We start from the raw sequence: 14766 nt of genomic DNA, 5'->3' as shown, positions 1-14766 counted from the left end.
AGTTCAGGACCACCAAGGCCTTCGAGCTCCTCTGTTGGCATTTCAGACTAATCCTTGGTCACGCTTCCACTTGCTTTCAACTCTGTGGCCTTCACTAAAACATTCTAAGGCCACGTGTCTGGCTGCACGCAGTATCTTGGCTCTGTTTTAATTCCAGCTTTGGAAATGTAAATCAAACCATGCAGCCTCGAGCTTTTAATATATTATCTGTTTCTTTGTAACAAGACCAATTCGTCCTTTAAAAAAAATAAATAAAAGAGTAGCAGAATCTAAATGTAACTTTTGGCTACTTTTATCAACTAACCTTGATTCATTTCAAGTAACTCTGGTTCTAACCTCAGATTGTAGTTCATAAATGAGTTACCATTATGCTGGAGAGAGTAATGACCCAGTACAGTACATTTATGAATTACCATTAGACAGGATATATGCATTTATATTTTTCAATACAATATAGGAAATAGACTTTATATGTCACCTTGTTGTTTAGATGTACCAGAGTTTTTGTATCTATCTATATATCCAAGGACACTTAGATTCTTTCTTCACGGTGGCTATTGTGACAAGCACAGCAGTGAACACAGGGTGCATCAGTCCCTTTGATATGTTAATTTTATCTGTAATGGGATTGCTTTATGTGTCAATTACACAGAAAAAGTAAGGCAATAAATGAATGCCCAATATTACGTCTTGCTGTGTTGTTTGGAGATGAATTTTATGTTGTCATTGAAGTTAGCCTTGAACTTGTTTTTAAATATTGTTATTTAAATATTGAGAATTTCATACAATTGTATTTATTATATTCACCCCTGACTCCTCTCCACAACTCCTCCCAGAGCCACGGCTCACTGCCTCCACCCCCAACTTAACTGTGTTCTGTTTCTTTAGTAAGCCATCAAACCCAGTTTGCGATGCCCATAGACTCCTGGGTGTGGAGCTGCACACTCCTTAAAGAAAACAGACTTTGTCCCCCAAAAGTCACATCTGCCCGTGGCTCCGCAGTTAGAGCTTGAAGCAAGGAACCACTTCCCTCTCCATGGCAGAGTTGGCTATCTTGATTCTATGGAGTTCCTGTGAGCTCATGACTGCACCAGGCCTGTTAGCTCTAGAAGATGCTGGTGTATCCTGGTCCTCCCTGACCCCAGAGGAAGAGATGTGATAGCGATGTCCCATTGTGGCGGAATATTCCGTCGATACTTAGTCTCTGCTCTTTGACCAGTTCTGAGTTTCTGTGTTAACCACTGTCCACTGAACGAAGAAACGTCTCTAATGGCATCCGAACACTACAGTAATTCAAAGGTAGAGAGAAAGGGTGAGAGGAAAACCCGAGAGGGCAGATGATACTCTGCACCATGAGCAGAATAAGCATAGTAATTCACCCCGAGGGCCTGTAAGCTCCCCAACCATGGATTATTGACCAGATTCACAGTGCCAAGCATGAGTTTCTTCCTATGGATCAGGATTTAAAATCAATTATAAAGTGGTTGGTTACCCCTATAACATTTGTGTCATGATAACGTGAAACCTTCAAAATAATGCATTGAAATATTATATAATGCATATAACATATATTTATATATGATGCGTGGATGCCCTGATTGACAGTGACCGCTTACTAATACTGGTAGTATCCCCCTTAGGTCCCAGGTGGATGTCCCACTAAAGGTGCTAAGTGCAGAAAGGCTAAGCATATTCTCTTTGGGACTCTGGAGGGCTATAGATATTTGTGCCTGGCACACCTTGTGTATTCCCCTAAAAGTTCTAGAAGCTCCATACATTATACTACTGTAGCAACGTTTCTTGGCTCTACAGGTACAAACTCTAAGTGTTCTTTTCACTGATATCAACAGGTTTTACACGCGTGCATACCGTGTGTGTGTGGTGGCATGTGGAGGTCAGAGGTCAAGGTCAGCTGCTTTTCATTCACTTTTTTTTTTTTTTTTTGAGGCAGTGTCTCTCCCTGGAACCGGAGCTAGCTCACAAATCAGACTTACTGAGCAGCGACTCCTCAGCAGTGGGGGTCACAGACACATGCTGCTGCATCTGGCTTTTACATGCATGCCAGAGATACAAGCTCCAGTTCCTCAGACTCGCTCACAGCCATCTCTCCAGCTGCTTACTTGATTTTAGTACGGAAAGCAAACCTGTTAGATATTGTAGAAATCCTCTCATGAAAAATCGATGTGGTAACTTGCTCCAGCTGAGAGTTCACCTGAGCTGGGATGAAAATCTGAGTCTTGCAGTCTGGGGCCTCTCATCCCTTCCTGTCTCTCAGCCTCTAAGAAAGGCTTCAGGCTCAGAACATAGCCAGGCGATACGGGCAGGGGGAGCCTGATGCTGCTGTTGTTCACTTGCTAACTTGCTTCTTTCTCTTTGTTTCCTCTATTATCTTTACCTGGTGTGCAAGCTTTCCTTTTATTATAACAATATTAACATTCACTTATAACTGGGCGATCATGGTGCATGCCTTTAATCCCAGCACTCGGGAGACAAAAGCAGGTGTATCTCTGTGAGTTCAAGGCCAACCTGGTCTACAAGAGCTAGTTCCAGAACAGCTAGAACTGTTACACAAAGGAACCCTACAGCGAAAAACCAAATATTTATATTCATTTCTAAGCAAATGTTCCACATATAATATTAACTCATTTGCTCAAGTAGAGGAAAGTGAGCGGAGCATAAGGGGATGGCGGCACCACTGAGTACCATTTAGACAGATGCCATGAGTTGGGGTCAGCTGCCACTGTCAACCTCTGGGGTTCTTTTCCCCCTTTCTTCAGCCACCACACCTGCCAACGCCAAATCGTGTTAACCAGATGAAGTGCAACCTTGACAGTGTTGCATACAAATGGGCAATGCCTTCTATCTAAGACATGTGGCAAGATGGAGCATCTGCCCATTCGGGATTCCCAAGGGGGACTGCTCTGTCTCTGTAGCACGCTGGACCTCCTGCCTTTGCCGGGATTCTACCCTGCACCTGCTAGGCTCACACTGCTGCCTTGTCCAGCCTCTTTCTCATGCAGCAACTGTAGGTCAGTGTCAAGACCGCTCACCAGAAGTGTCTGTGCAACCCAGAAGTGAAGGCGTCCACAGTCGTCAACAAGGGAGGACATTTGACCCAGCTCAGTCAAGGAGGAGTGTCCGTGGCCCAAGCAATAACTTCCAGCTGCAATTCTGAATGGAGTCGATGTGGGCCAGGGCCACGGCGCCATAGTAGAGCACTGCTGCTAAGCAAAGAAATAAGAAGAATGCACTTTGGACTTCTTGAGTCCAAATTGAGATGTAATTATTTTTCTTTAAACTGAAGAGATATTTCTAAACTTATTTTCTACATCTTAAGCATAATTCTTCTTTGTAAATTTCTGTCTTCAATCACCTTGGCTTAGGTATTGCAGGCAGAGCAAGGAACTGTGCTGAGAAATTTTGTAAATTAATACATGTCAGGAGAGAGCCACGAATTGCACATTAAAATTCCTCTTTCTGCTACACTTATTCATACCCGAGCCTGTCATCTCTTTCAAATGTGTTCTTCGGCTTTTCAGTCATATTTGACAGAGCTTGTGTGTACCCTGATTTCTGGGGTGAGAACTTTGTGAAAGTCACAGCTTTCTAAGAAGTCACCCTTGAAGGTGCTCGTCTATTTTGTACTCTGCTTTAGTTACTAACGGATCAGCAAGCACAAAGCATCAACCCAAGGAGTTGGGGGAGCGCTCGGTGGTGAGCGTGCACTTAGCGGGGTGATACCCCGGATTCAATCGCTAACATCAGAAAGAAAGGGAGAAACATTGTCTTGCTTCTGTGTGCAGTGTAGAACCAGAGAAAGGGAAAGACAAAGCCGCCGGAGAGATGGGGGGACAGAAAGGATCATCAGAGAGGTGACAAAATTTACTCCCAGTGTCAGCAAAGATGTCTTCAGATCTCAAGCTTTAACACCAGAGTGGTGGCTGGCAGCCTTGCTGCAGCCTTACTGCATGCTGCATGCATTATACAGACTGACCTCAGTACTGCAGCCTTACTGCATGCTGCATGCATTATACAGACTGACCTCAGTACTGCAGCCTTACTGCATGCTGCATGCATTATACAGACTGACCTCAGTACTGCAGCCTTACTGCATGCTGCATGCATTATACAGACTGACCTCAGTACTGCAGCCTTACTGCATGCTACACGTTATACAGACTGACCTCAGTACTGGCATCTGTGGGAAGGAGACTCCCAATGTTTAAGTGCCAGGGAGCCCGAGACTGTGAAGCCAGTGTACGGACCACAGGCTTGGAACGACTTGGAAACGGCTGACGCCATTCAATGAAAAAGAAATAGGGACTCGCTTTTCCAGCTGCCCTCTGGACAGGAGCAGCTGGCCTGTTCCACAGAAGCATCCGATTGCTCTCTGGTAGCTTCCAGATTACCTTTTGCCAAGGAGGTGCTTTCGATCATTTCGGAAGGGCTGGGCGCCTCTAGCTCAGGCTCACCGACAGCTGTTTGGAGTCAGGTGCAGAGAGGGAGGAAATTGCAGTTCCCAGCAGTGCTAATAACCCACAGCCCATCACTATCTATATCTCAGGGGAAATGAAAACAGCCTTTGAGCAGTCTAGGCGGTAATCACAGAGGCAGGACTTCAGTCTGATGTGACATCCAGAAAATGGTAACACCTTCCGCTCCGACCTTCTTGTCTACCTTGCAAACAGAGCAGCCCTTCCCTTCAAGCCTGTGCCTGGGGGGGCCCAATGACATCACTGCTTTGACACCTTCTGGTTACAGTGGTCTCCTTGGGGTTGCCAGTGTAATACACTGAGGACAGGGAGGCATCCAGGGTCCAGAATCTCCGCAAGATCCATCCATCTCTGACAATAGCATAACCGCGAGAGGGGTAGGGACTGACTGGAGTTCAACCTGAAAAAGTCACCTTCAACCCCAGCATCACACGGTGGATGTTTAACTGTTACAGATCCCTGCTGATCCAGCCTCTGGCTATACCTGCCCTCGCTCCATGATAAACAGCAGAGACCCTGTCGAGGAAGACTGGGTTGTAGGTGCCGCCTCTGAGCGCTGAAAAAAGCCCTCACTGAGAAGCCTTTGACATCCCCCTTCAGGAGCAGGTTCTGCGGAGCCAGGTCTCCTCAGATTCTAAACTGAGAGTTTCCTCACAGGTTCGGGCAGCAAGTAAAGGCTTCAAATCTGAGGTAAGCGCCCCCAAAAGAAGGGCTGCACAGCACTGCCTTTTTTCCTAGGCTGCCTTTTAAGGAAATGCTTTCTTTTAAAGCAAACATCGGCCGGCCCTGCGATCTCGCCTCTGCCTCTCTAACCAATGCTGTACCGCAGCTTGCCCAGCTCCGTAGAGACCACCCCTTCCTGAAGCAGCTGCAGCGTGCACACTGCTCCGATATCACGTGTCCCTGCCTTTGCCTCCGTCCCTCGTTTATTTAAGGAGTTTGTATTCATTTGTCTGTTAGTTGGCTCTGCTTCCTTCTTCCCTTCCACTGGATCAGTGCTTTGGTACACTTGAGAAATATGTGACATTTTTTTTGTTTTTGTTTTTTTCAAGACAGAGTTTCTATGTGTGACAGCCCTAGCTTTCCTGGAACTACCTCTTATAGACCAGGCAGGCCTTGAACTCATGAAGATCCGCCTGCCTCTGCCTCCCCATTGCTGGGATTAAAGGTGTGCGCCACCACCGCCCAGCTATGGAATATGTTACATCATTCATGGGACGTGTGACCACTGGAAGGATTCTGAATTTTGGGGGGGCAAGCGTAAACAGAAAGATTGGGTGTGCTTTAGATATCCAGCAAGAGCAATTTCATTACTTTGCTATAAATGTCATATTGCTTTCATTCAGGGTGACATTCAACAGCATAAGAAATGAGTTCTGAGAAGGCCAGCCAGACACAGAGGGACTCATTCTGGCCTCAGAGGCTCCGTGGTTGGTTTTAGGTTACAAATGAATGTTGGATAAAGGAAGACCGTCGTAGGACGGGTACCACCCAGCTCCTCATCCTCCGGACACTCAAAGTAGAAGACCTCTGCCTGGTTCCTAATTGGAATAAGATGTAACTTTTTAAAGATTTTATTTATTCTATTGGACATCCAGTGTTCTATCTTCATGTATGCCTGCGCACTAGAAGAGAGCACCAGTTATATATATATAGATGGTTGTGAGTCACCATGTGGTCACTGGGAAGTGAACTCAGGACCTCGGGAAGGATGGTTGGTGCTGTTAACCTCTGAGCCACCTCTCAGCCCCTAAGTTGTAACTTTTTAAAGGCCACTGAATTGCTAAGAGTTTGATAACTTCTTCAAAAGGTGCAGTGGTTTCTGTAGACACCACACAAATGGGTCTAGATTCTTGTTCTCATCCATTTTCACCTCTTCCGGCCTTGAAGTGTCCTATACTTTGATTGCTTTTGTCTGGGCCATAGAGGAGGACAGTGACCAGAGGCCACCGCAACCACTGGGCATGAACTCCTGGGCCCCGTTCCATCAGCACTCCACTTTGTGACCATTCAGGCAAAGTCAGATTTTCCCATTGCCTCAATGCTCTAGCAATAAATTGTTTATATGGACCTAATAAAATGCAGTACGTGGAAGAACCAGAAGAGAAATATGGACAGAAAACAAAGAAAGTTCAGAGACTCTGCATGCCCCGATGGGTTCATCTTCCTCCTTTCTGGGTGATGATTTCAATAGTCTTTAACGTGCATGATTTTATTCATAAGAGAAAGGGAGGAAAAATTCGATTTCAGAAGCTTCTAAAACACTTGACCCCACACTGCCTGTAAAGGCTGCCGTTCCATACCGGCTTGACCCGCAATCCCGGCTTTTCTGTTGAATAGGGTTTCCTTCCTCTCTTTTTAATATCTGAGAGCCGTGGCATTTTTTAACAGACTGCATCATTTTGGAGTACCGTTCTCTTGAGGTGAGCCACTGCGATGTGTAATTGTGTCCTGTGGGAAATGAAGGTGGGACGAGGGGTGTGGGAGGAGGTTATTGAATCACAAGAACACGTCCCCTATTCAGAAAAAAGATGACAGCGTGCAGGATGTTCAATTTCCTTCTGCCCCGTGACCTTGGCGAGCCCGGCGTCTTAAAGCTCTGCTTTAAGTCATTGGTATTCACTGGAGCCTGCCTGGTTTTGTTTTTTATTGTTTCAGAAACGTATTACTCTCTCAGAGCGGTTCCCAGGTTTGCTGCCTTTTCTTGGTATATAGGAGCTAGAGTAGTCAGAGGAAACACTTTAATTACATTTTAAGTAGAATAAAAGCATAAGTATAGTTATGAAAATTCTAACAGAAGGTGCAGTGAGACCATTAACTTAAATCCCCAAAATGCATAAAGTGGGGTTTTTTGTAATAAAAAACCATAGTTAGTGCATTGAATGGTACCTGAATATTAAAGACCTGCCCTAAACACATAATGCCTAGCTGTGATGTGGTAGTTGAAGCTCCTCTGTAATACATGTCCTGGGGATGTGGGGCATCACTCTCTGTGTCCTGGGGATGCTGGGCATCGCTCTCTGTGTCCTGGGGATGCAGGGCATCACTTTCTGTGTCCTGTGGATGCAGGGCATCACTCTCTGTCTCCTAGGCTCGTCCTTGAGGTACTGCTTCAGAGATGCAAGTCAACCACCAAATAATCATGTCACACTGTCCCTCCGATGTCCCCTCTGCTCTCTCTCATTGAGCCATTTCCCTAGATCATTTATACTTTGATTAAAATTGATTTGAATGAACTTACATATAATTTTATCCAGCGAAAACCTTGAGGTGGGAGAGAGGGGAGGAACTGAGGTCTATACCGAAGCTTGAGCAGAACAGAGACACCTGAGGAGAGGAAAGGCCAAGTAATCCCTGAGCCAGCACGTCCTTACAAAGTCTGAGTCTTTTGAGGGGTCTCTGCCATGCACTGAGCGGATTCAAAGGTTGGCTGGCTGTACTTTCAATGGACTTGACAAAACTATTCCAAAGAACCATCTAGAAAGGTACAGCATAAATTATGTAGTGTCTCTTCCTGAGAATATCGGTTCAAGGTTGAATTCTAATCAAAGCTTCAATCTGAGTCACTTAAAGAAAGTTGTATAGCTTTGACCCCTTAAAATATTTTTTAAAGATAGCTTAAAAACCTCTTTATTCTTGCCTAGAGAAAAAGGTGCACAATGTGAGTCTTCTAACACAAATCAGTTCATTAAGAGAGGCGTGAAAACCGGCACTACTCTGGGAGGGAATACATGTAACCAGCCTGTGATGAGCAGTCTGTTAGCAGTCAGTCTGTTGACTCCCCAGGGAGCGTCCCAGCCCTTGACCTCATACTGTGCATTCTGCTTGTTGGTAACTTGACTAGTGAGAATCCACTTCGTGGTATGCAGACACAAAACAAAGCCAAACAAAATGGACTGGTATCATTGTCAGAAGCCTCAGCCTCTCCAAGGAAGAAAAAGAATAAGAAATGAATAAAAACAAAACAAAACAAAACAAAAAGAATACACCTGCTATGTATGAGGTTGCCCATTTCTGTGGGGCGTGGTGACAGACTGGTATAGGAGGGTCTTCTTTCTATGTGTTGCTTTCATTGGTTGAATAAAGAAAACTGCCTTGGCCTTTTGATAGGGCAGCCCTTATATGGGCGTGGTAGACAGAACAGAATTCTGGGAGGAAGAAGGGCAGTGTGGCAGACGCCATGGTTCTCCTCTCCGAGACAGACGCTGGTTAGACTCACACTGGTAAGCCACAGTCAAGTGGCGATACACATTAACGGAGATGGGTTAAACTAATATGTGAGAGTTAGCCAATAAGGGGCTGGAGATAATGGGCCAGGCAGTGTTTAAATGAATACAGTTTTCATGTGGTTATTTCATGTATAAGCTAGCCGGGTGATGGGATGGAGCCTGCTACTCTTCCTTCTACTACACAGACCAGATGCAAAGCAGTTGTACAGCGCTAATGTGTTCTTGTCTCTGAGAATTTGAAACCAAGAGAACCATGGGTGCTGGGTGCTGAGTAACCCTGGGTGGTGAGTGATGAGTAACCCTGGGTGCTGTGTGTGGAGTAACCCTGGGTGCTTGGTGCTGAATAACCCTAGGTTCTGGGTGCTGAGTTACCCTGGGTGCTGGGTGCTGAGTAACCCTTGGTGCTGGGTGCTGAGTAACCTTGGGTACTGGGTGTTGAGTAACCCTGGGCGCTGTGTGACGAGTATGCCTTACTGTTGACTTGACAGGATTTACAATCACCTATGAGACTGGCAGGTCCTTTCCAGCAAACATTAAGGAGGTAGAGAGCCCCACCCTGAATGTAGATGGCACCACGTCATGGGCTGGGGATGAACAAAATAAAGTGGTGCCAAGCACAGAGCTCATGCCAATGTCCTCTGCTCTCTGGGTGCTCTGCCCTAAGCTCCTGCCACCATGCTGTCCTACCCAGGTGCAGGGCGAGCAACCGGTGGCTGTAGCCATGAGGACTGTAATTACCACAGGCTCTGATGCGAGGGGCCCATGCGTCATGCTACACAGAGCACCCATTTATGTGGAGGCTCTAGCTTGTTACGGCGGCGTAAATGAGGTAGAGCATGAGACTCTTAATCTCAGGGTCGTGGGTTCGAGCCCCACGTTGGGCGCCAAAATGTTATGGCGTAAATGAGGTAGAGCATGAGACTCTTAATCTCAGGGTCGTGGGTTCGAGCCCCACGTTGGGCGCCAAAATGTTACGGCGTCAATGAACGGCAGACAGAAATTATAATAAAATATTCAGCTTTAATAAGGAAAAGACTTACAGAACCGAGGTTCCCTTGGAGAACAGGAAATCAGAAGGGAAGGCTGGGAGCTCACCCTCAATATTTATTAGTAAAAAATAACCTTAGGGGACCCTGCCCTTCAAGCAAGGTGATTGCCTGGTCTCCCCCTACATTAGCTAGTTTACCATCCTAACTGAAAACCTCCACTCTTCAGATGTAAAATGTAAAAGTAAATGCTCTCCGGTATGTTTAGATGGAAATCTAAGGACTACCCGTATCCTTTTAGGTAGCAGTAGTCTTTCCTGTCTCTATAAAGTCCCTGTCAGAGCGGGATGGCTCACAAAAAGTAGGGGTTAAGAGAACGCATTGCTCCCTCTACCTTTACCCCCCCCCCACCCCCGCGAGGCTCCGCTGAGTCTCTAGCTGATGCCCGCCTCAGCATAAGCTCCGAAATGGGACAAGATTGGTTATTCTCACATTTGCTGACTATTGTCTTTCACGGTCACCAGTTAGCAATGGAAGCAATGGGCTCACATAACTGCTACGGGTAAGGGCTCTTGGAAGTCCCACGATCGCATTGAAGCCACAGCAGCAGGGTAAATAAGCACCAGACCACACAGGGGCTTCTGCCTGGCATGAGTGGGGCCGGTTGTCTGTGCCGCTGCGACGCTGTGCCTCTGGTGACCCCATAAACTGCAGCAGGGGCTCACTAGGAGATGTCAGCGCCCCCCTCAAAGTTGGTTATCTTCCTCCCTCTTCCTACAGAATAATAAAGGGGGAAAAAAAAACCAGAACTTTTTAGATGAGTAGAAAAGGCAGGGCAAGTGAAATTGTAATTAAATCATGACAAACTTGAAGTCGAATTACATTGTTAGAAGTCAAATCATAGTTATTACTCAAACTGAAATAATTGCCATTCATAGGATAACAAAGACACTTTGAGAACAAGAATATTTGACTTTAGAAATCCCTGGAGCTATTTTTAAGTGTGTATTATAAGGCAGAGTAGAGTTAACATTCTGTAGCTTGTCATGGGGCTCTGTGCTTATAATCCCCTAGTTGTGTCATGGTCTTGTTCCAGGCAGAATTATCTGGTGAGCTTTTAGCTGTGTTTTATTGTCTTCATTTATCAATAACTTGGAAATATTTCATTTTTATTTATTCTGTATCCTCGGGTAGTTTACTCTTCAACCAGTAATAAATGGCTGTCATTTCTATTGTTCATACGCAGAACCTCTAGTCTTTGTCTTTTCTTAAGGGTTTTTTGAAAATTTATTTTTGTTTTATACGTATAAGTGTTTTACATGCATATATGTACCCACAGAGCCCAGAAAAGAACATCATAGCCACTAAATCTTGAGTTGCAAATGGTTATGAGCCCTTATGTGGATGTTTGGAACCAAACCCAGGTCCTTTGCCAGAGCAGCGACTGCTCTTAACCACCTCTTCAGACATTCTCCCTAAGATTTTTCACAGTGATAAATATATTTTAAGTGTTTTTCAAAAGTAGAATGTCATTTTTATGCTCATGGCTAAGGGACCTTAGATGAAGATAGGCAATTTACTACTTGGTTCTCGTGTTGATGGTAAGACCTTTGTGCTCCTGCACCCCATGAAGTGCTGGCTTCTGCGGCTTTGTGTCATGGGATCCACCGATGACAGGGTTTAAAATCCAGGGGCTGGACCCAGCTATGATTGGGCTCTTCTCCAGCCTCTTAGTTGTGAGAACTCAGCTAGAGTGTAGGAAAAGACCTGATTTGTCAAGATAAATGGGGATGGCACCGTTATATCGGAGTAAAGTCTATGAAGGGCATCCATACGGTGGGGCGGTGTTGTTCGTGCTCGGAAGCTTGGACTTTACTGTGCTCGGGCTTCCTTTCAACATGGAGCCTTTAAGAAGTGAGCCTGGTGGCAAACTCTTAGGTCCACTGGAGGCGGCCCTCTGAAGGGATTGTGGGATCCCGGTCTCTCAGCCTCCCTGTGTCCCACTCTGACCCCCCAAACCTTCTGCCACTGTGTTTTTAGCTGACACCATCCACCATCAGGGGCCAAGCAAGCAGGGCTGCGTGATCTTGAGTACACATTAGCAAGTCTCTATTGTCTTTATAAGCAGCCTGCCTCTGGTATGTCTTTCAAATTACAGAAAATGGACGGATACAGGCAGGTTTCCAAAGTCTTAGGACACTTTCTTTTATATCAAAATAATATTACTCACTGTAACGAAACAGTGCCGTCCGTCATTCATTCAGTAAGCCACACGGGCATAAGCTCCAGGTAAGTGTTGACCATGCCGTCCCCTCTCAGAGTCCAGCCTGATGGCAGGCCTATGCCGAGCCTGTCTGTTGTACCCATGGTTGGGACGCTGCATGCCAGGCAGGCTAGCCTGGAACCGCTTGAGCCCATCTTGGCGGCACTAGGGATCCGTTTAGCTAGTGTCCGTGACAAAAACAAGAAACAAGCCTCTCTCTATGGCCGTGTTACCTAACATGCTGCCTGTAACTTCGGTGTGGAATTGACTATGGGAAAAATGCCTATGGGCACTGACGTGGGAATGAAGCCCTGATCAACCTTGTTGTTTTTCCACTGGTATCAAAAGGTGTTTTCATTAAAAATGGGATAGGAAAACCTAATGTGACTATTAAAGCCTCCAGGCATAAGACGTCCAAATGAAATTCAAAATATATTATAGGATTTTAATCTTGAAGTCATGATGGTTCTAGCCCAAAATAACAGTCCTTTGGTTAATTGGGAAGAAAAAAAAATACCTTCTTGTGTCTTTAAAAGAGTAGGGAAAACTTGCAATGAAATTTGGGGAATTATTTTTCTTCATCGAATATTCCAGTAGAGTATTATTCAAATAGATTGTGGGTTTTCTCTTTTACCTTCTAGCTCTGTGAGAGGCTAGCCAGTGCAAAACAGCACTTAACAAAAGCCAAACAAAATATTCCCAAGATAAAATAGCTCCAGTCTTGTGACTGGTGCCCGCGTGACCATCGCCCACGTTTTAAGGACACCCCCCCTCCCATTAAGATCCCTCCGGTTCACTTCGTCCTTCTTAGTGTCGCTTCCTCTTTCTTCCAGAGCTTCTTTGAAGGACAGTCGGCACCCTGGGACTCCGCTAAGAAGGACGAGAACAGAATGAAGAACAGATACGGGAACATCATTGCATGTAAGCTACAATGGCCGTGCGCGCCTGGCAGGGCTGGCCACCAGGCTCACGCAGTGAGGATTTACTGTGCAATTACTGCCTCCATCTCTGCTGCAAGAGCTAGTGTTAAGGCTTGTGCTAAGCGAAGGAAAAATCGTCTGTGACCCCAGCGACATCGGTGCACCCTCCCTGGGGACCTGGTTTTACTTTTAGATTTCAGGTGTAGCTAATGCAGGTCATGTTACAACGCTGAGGAAGAAAATGCATTTGGAAGGAGTAAACATCCCAGGCCTCATGTTTCCCAACTGCTACATGAGGATGAATAGAGGGATTGGCTTCCAGCAGGCTCCATGCACAGAGCCGTGCACGCGCTGGCGCATTAATCCTCCGGACACTGGGTTCGGTAGGTCAGTAATAGCCCCATTTTAAGGGCAGGAAAGCAAAACTCGGAAGTTAAATGATAGTCTCCGTATCACAATACTCATTAGCAAAAGGGCTAGGATTATATCTCAGAAATTCCCAGCGCCTGCGAAAACCGAGCACTGCCATCCATAATGCCTGAGACAGCTTTTAAATCGAGCCCAACCTCATTAATGTTCCGTAACCATGCCGAGACGCATAGCAGATTGATGAGCCTCCTTCTCCCAGGGCTCAGACCATCCATCCTCTGCATTCAACTGCTCCAAGTCATGGAGGATGGCATCAAGGTGCTGATGGGCCCACTGTGGCCACCTAGCAGAATCCAGGCTGTTTATGAAGGAGCATGAGCCTGGGCCTGGCTGCGAGTGTCTGGCTCACCATGCCATGTTTCTTAGGAAAGAACTAACTTGGAGGGAACAGGAATTTCAAGGGAGCCGTGTATTTGTTTTATTGATCGTGAAAGCACAGCTAAATCCTGCTGCCTGCCTGAACGTTCCTTGGCTTGATGGTACGTTTCTATGGTAGTGATGCCCCAGACACTTCTGGTGCTTTTGCAGACCTGCTCATCCATTCGAGTCACAGGTTACTGAGTGCTTGGAATGCGGCTGTTAGGACTGAGAAACTGAATTCTTTAACTTTTGTTTCATTTTCATCCTTTTGGATTTAAATAGAGCACGACACTGGCGGCTATCATATTGAACAGTTACCTGGTCACTTCTCAATTTCCTTGACAAAACACCATAACCAAGGCAGCTTATAAAAGGAAGCATTTAATTGGGGGCTCACAATTCAAGAGGGTTAGATTCCGTGACCAGCATGGCAGGGAGCATGGCTCTGGAGCAGTTGCTGAGAGCTTATATCCTTATCAACAAGGGGAGAGAGAGAGAGAGAGAGAGAGAGAGAGAGAGAGAGAGAGAGAGAGAGAGAGAGACAGAACACAGAAGGTTCCAGNGGACAGAACACAGAAGGTTCCAGCCAAGGCTTGCCTTCCCTTTGGAGACAAAGGCCAACTACTGCCTTTTCAGGGATATAAATGTCGCATTGGCATGCTTCACTGGCTGGCCTTTGAAACACACCATGGTAGCTTAGGGGTCCGGGGCTGTATCATTGTCATTAAGGGCAGGAAATGTGCCCTGAGGTTGAGAGTTGGACTTCCCCTTGGTGAAGTGAGTTGGCATTCTAGGACACTTGATCAGTATTGGACACTGACAGTGCAGAGATCATAGCATCAGCTGTTGATCCGGCCCTGGGACAGAGCCAGCAGGCCGACTGATGACTGCGTGGCTGTCTTTAACTCACCATAGAGAATTAACAGAAGGAAAACAGGGCTTCTTGGCCTACATGGCCTTCCCAGTTATGGTCTCTGAGATTCACTGCAGCCTTGCTTTGTGGATGCATCCATATTTCTCTCATGGCTTGCAAGACCCTGACCAAGAATCTCTTCTGCTTCATGTTAAAGTCCAAGCAAGGTGTGT

The 14766-nt window shown here is 46.0% G+C and overlaps 1 protein-coding gene across 2 annotated transcripts in view; it reads left to right on the top strand.

Moving 5' to 3' along the window:
• Positions 1-14766, top strand: part of Ptprm (protein tyrosine phosphatase receptor type M) — a 669075-nt gene that overhangs the window by 564414 nt on the left and 89895 nt on the right. For both annotated transcript variants that reach the window (XM_050166205.1, XM_050166204.1), the window contains exon 18: positions 12805-12892. In XM_050166205.1, coding sequence (XP_050022162.1) covers positions 12805-12892 — 88 coding nt within the window. The remainder of the gene's footprint in view (positions 1-12804; positions 12893-14766) is intronic.

Source organism: Alexandromys fortis, unplaced genomic scaffold (assembly GCF_014885135.2).
Source record: "Alexandromys fortis isolate MF-2015 unplaced genomic scaffold, M_Fortis_MF-2015_v1.1 scaffold_143, whole genome shotgun sequence".
Classification (NCBI taxonomy): domain Eukaryota; kingdom Metazoa; phylum Chordata; class Mammalia; order Rodentia; family Cricetidae; genus Alexandromys; species Alexandromys fortis.
The sequence above is the reverse complement of the archived record's forward strand: the minus strand, read 5'-3'. Positions and strand labels throughout refer to the sequence as shown.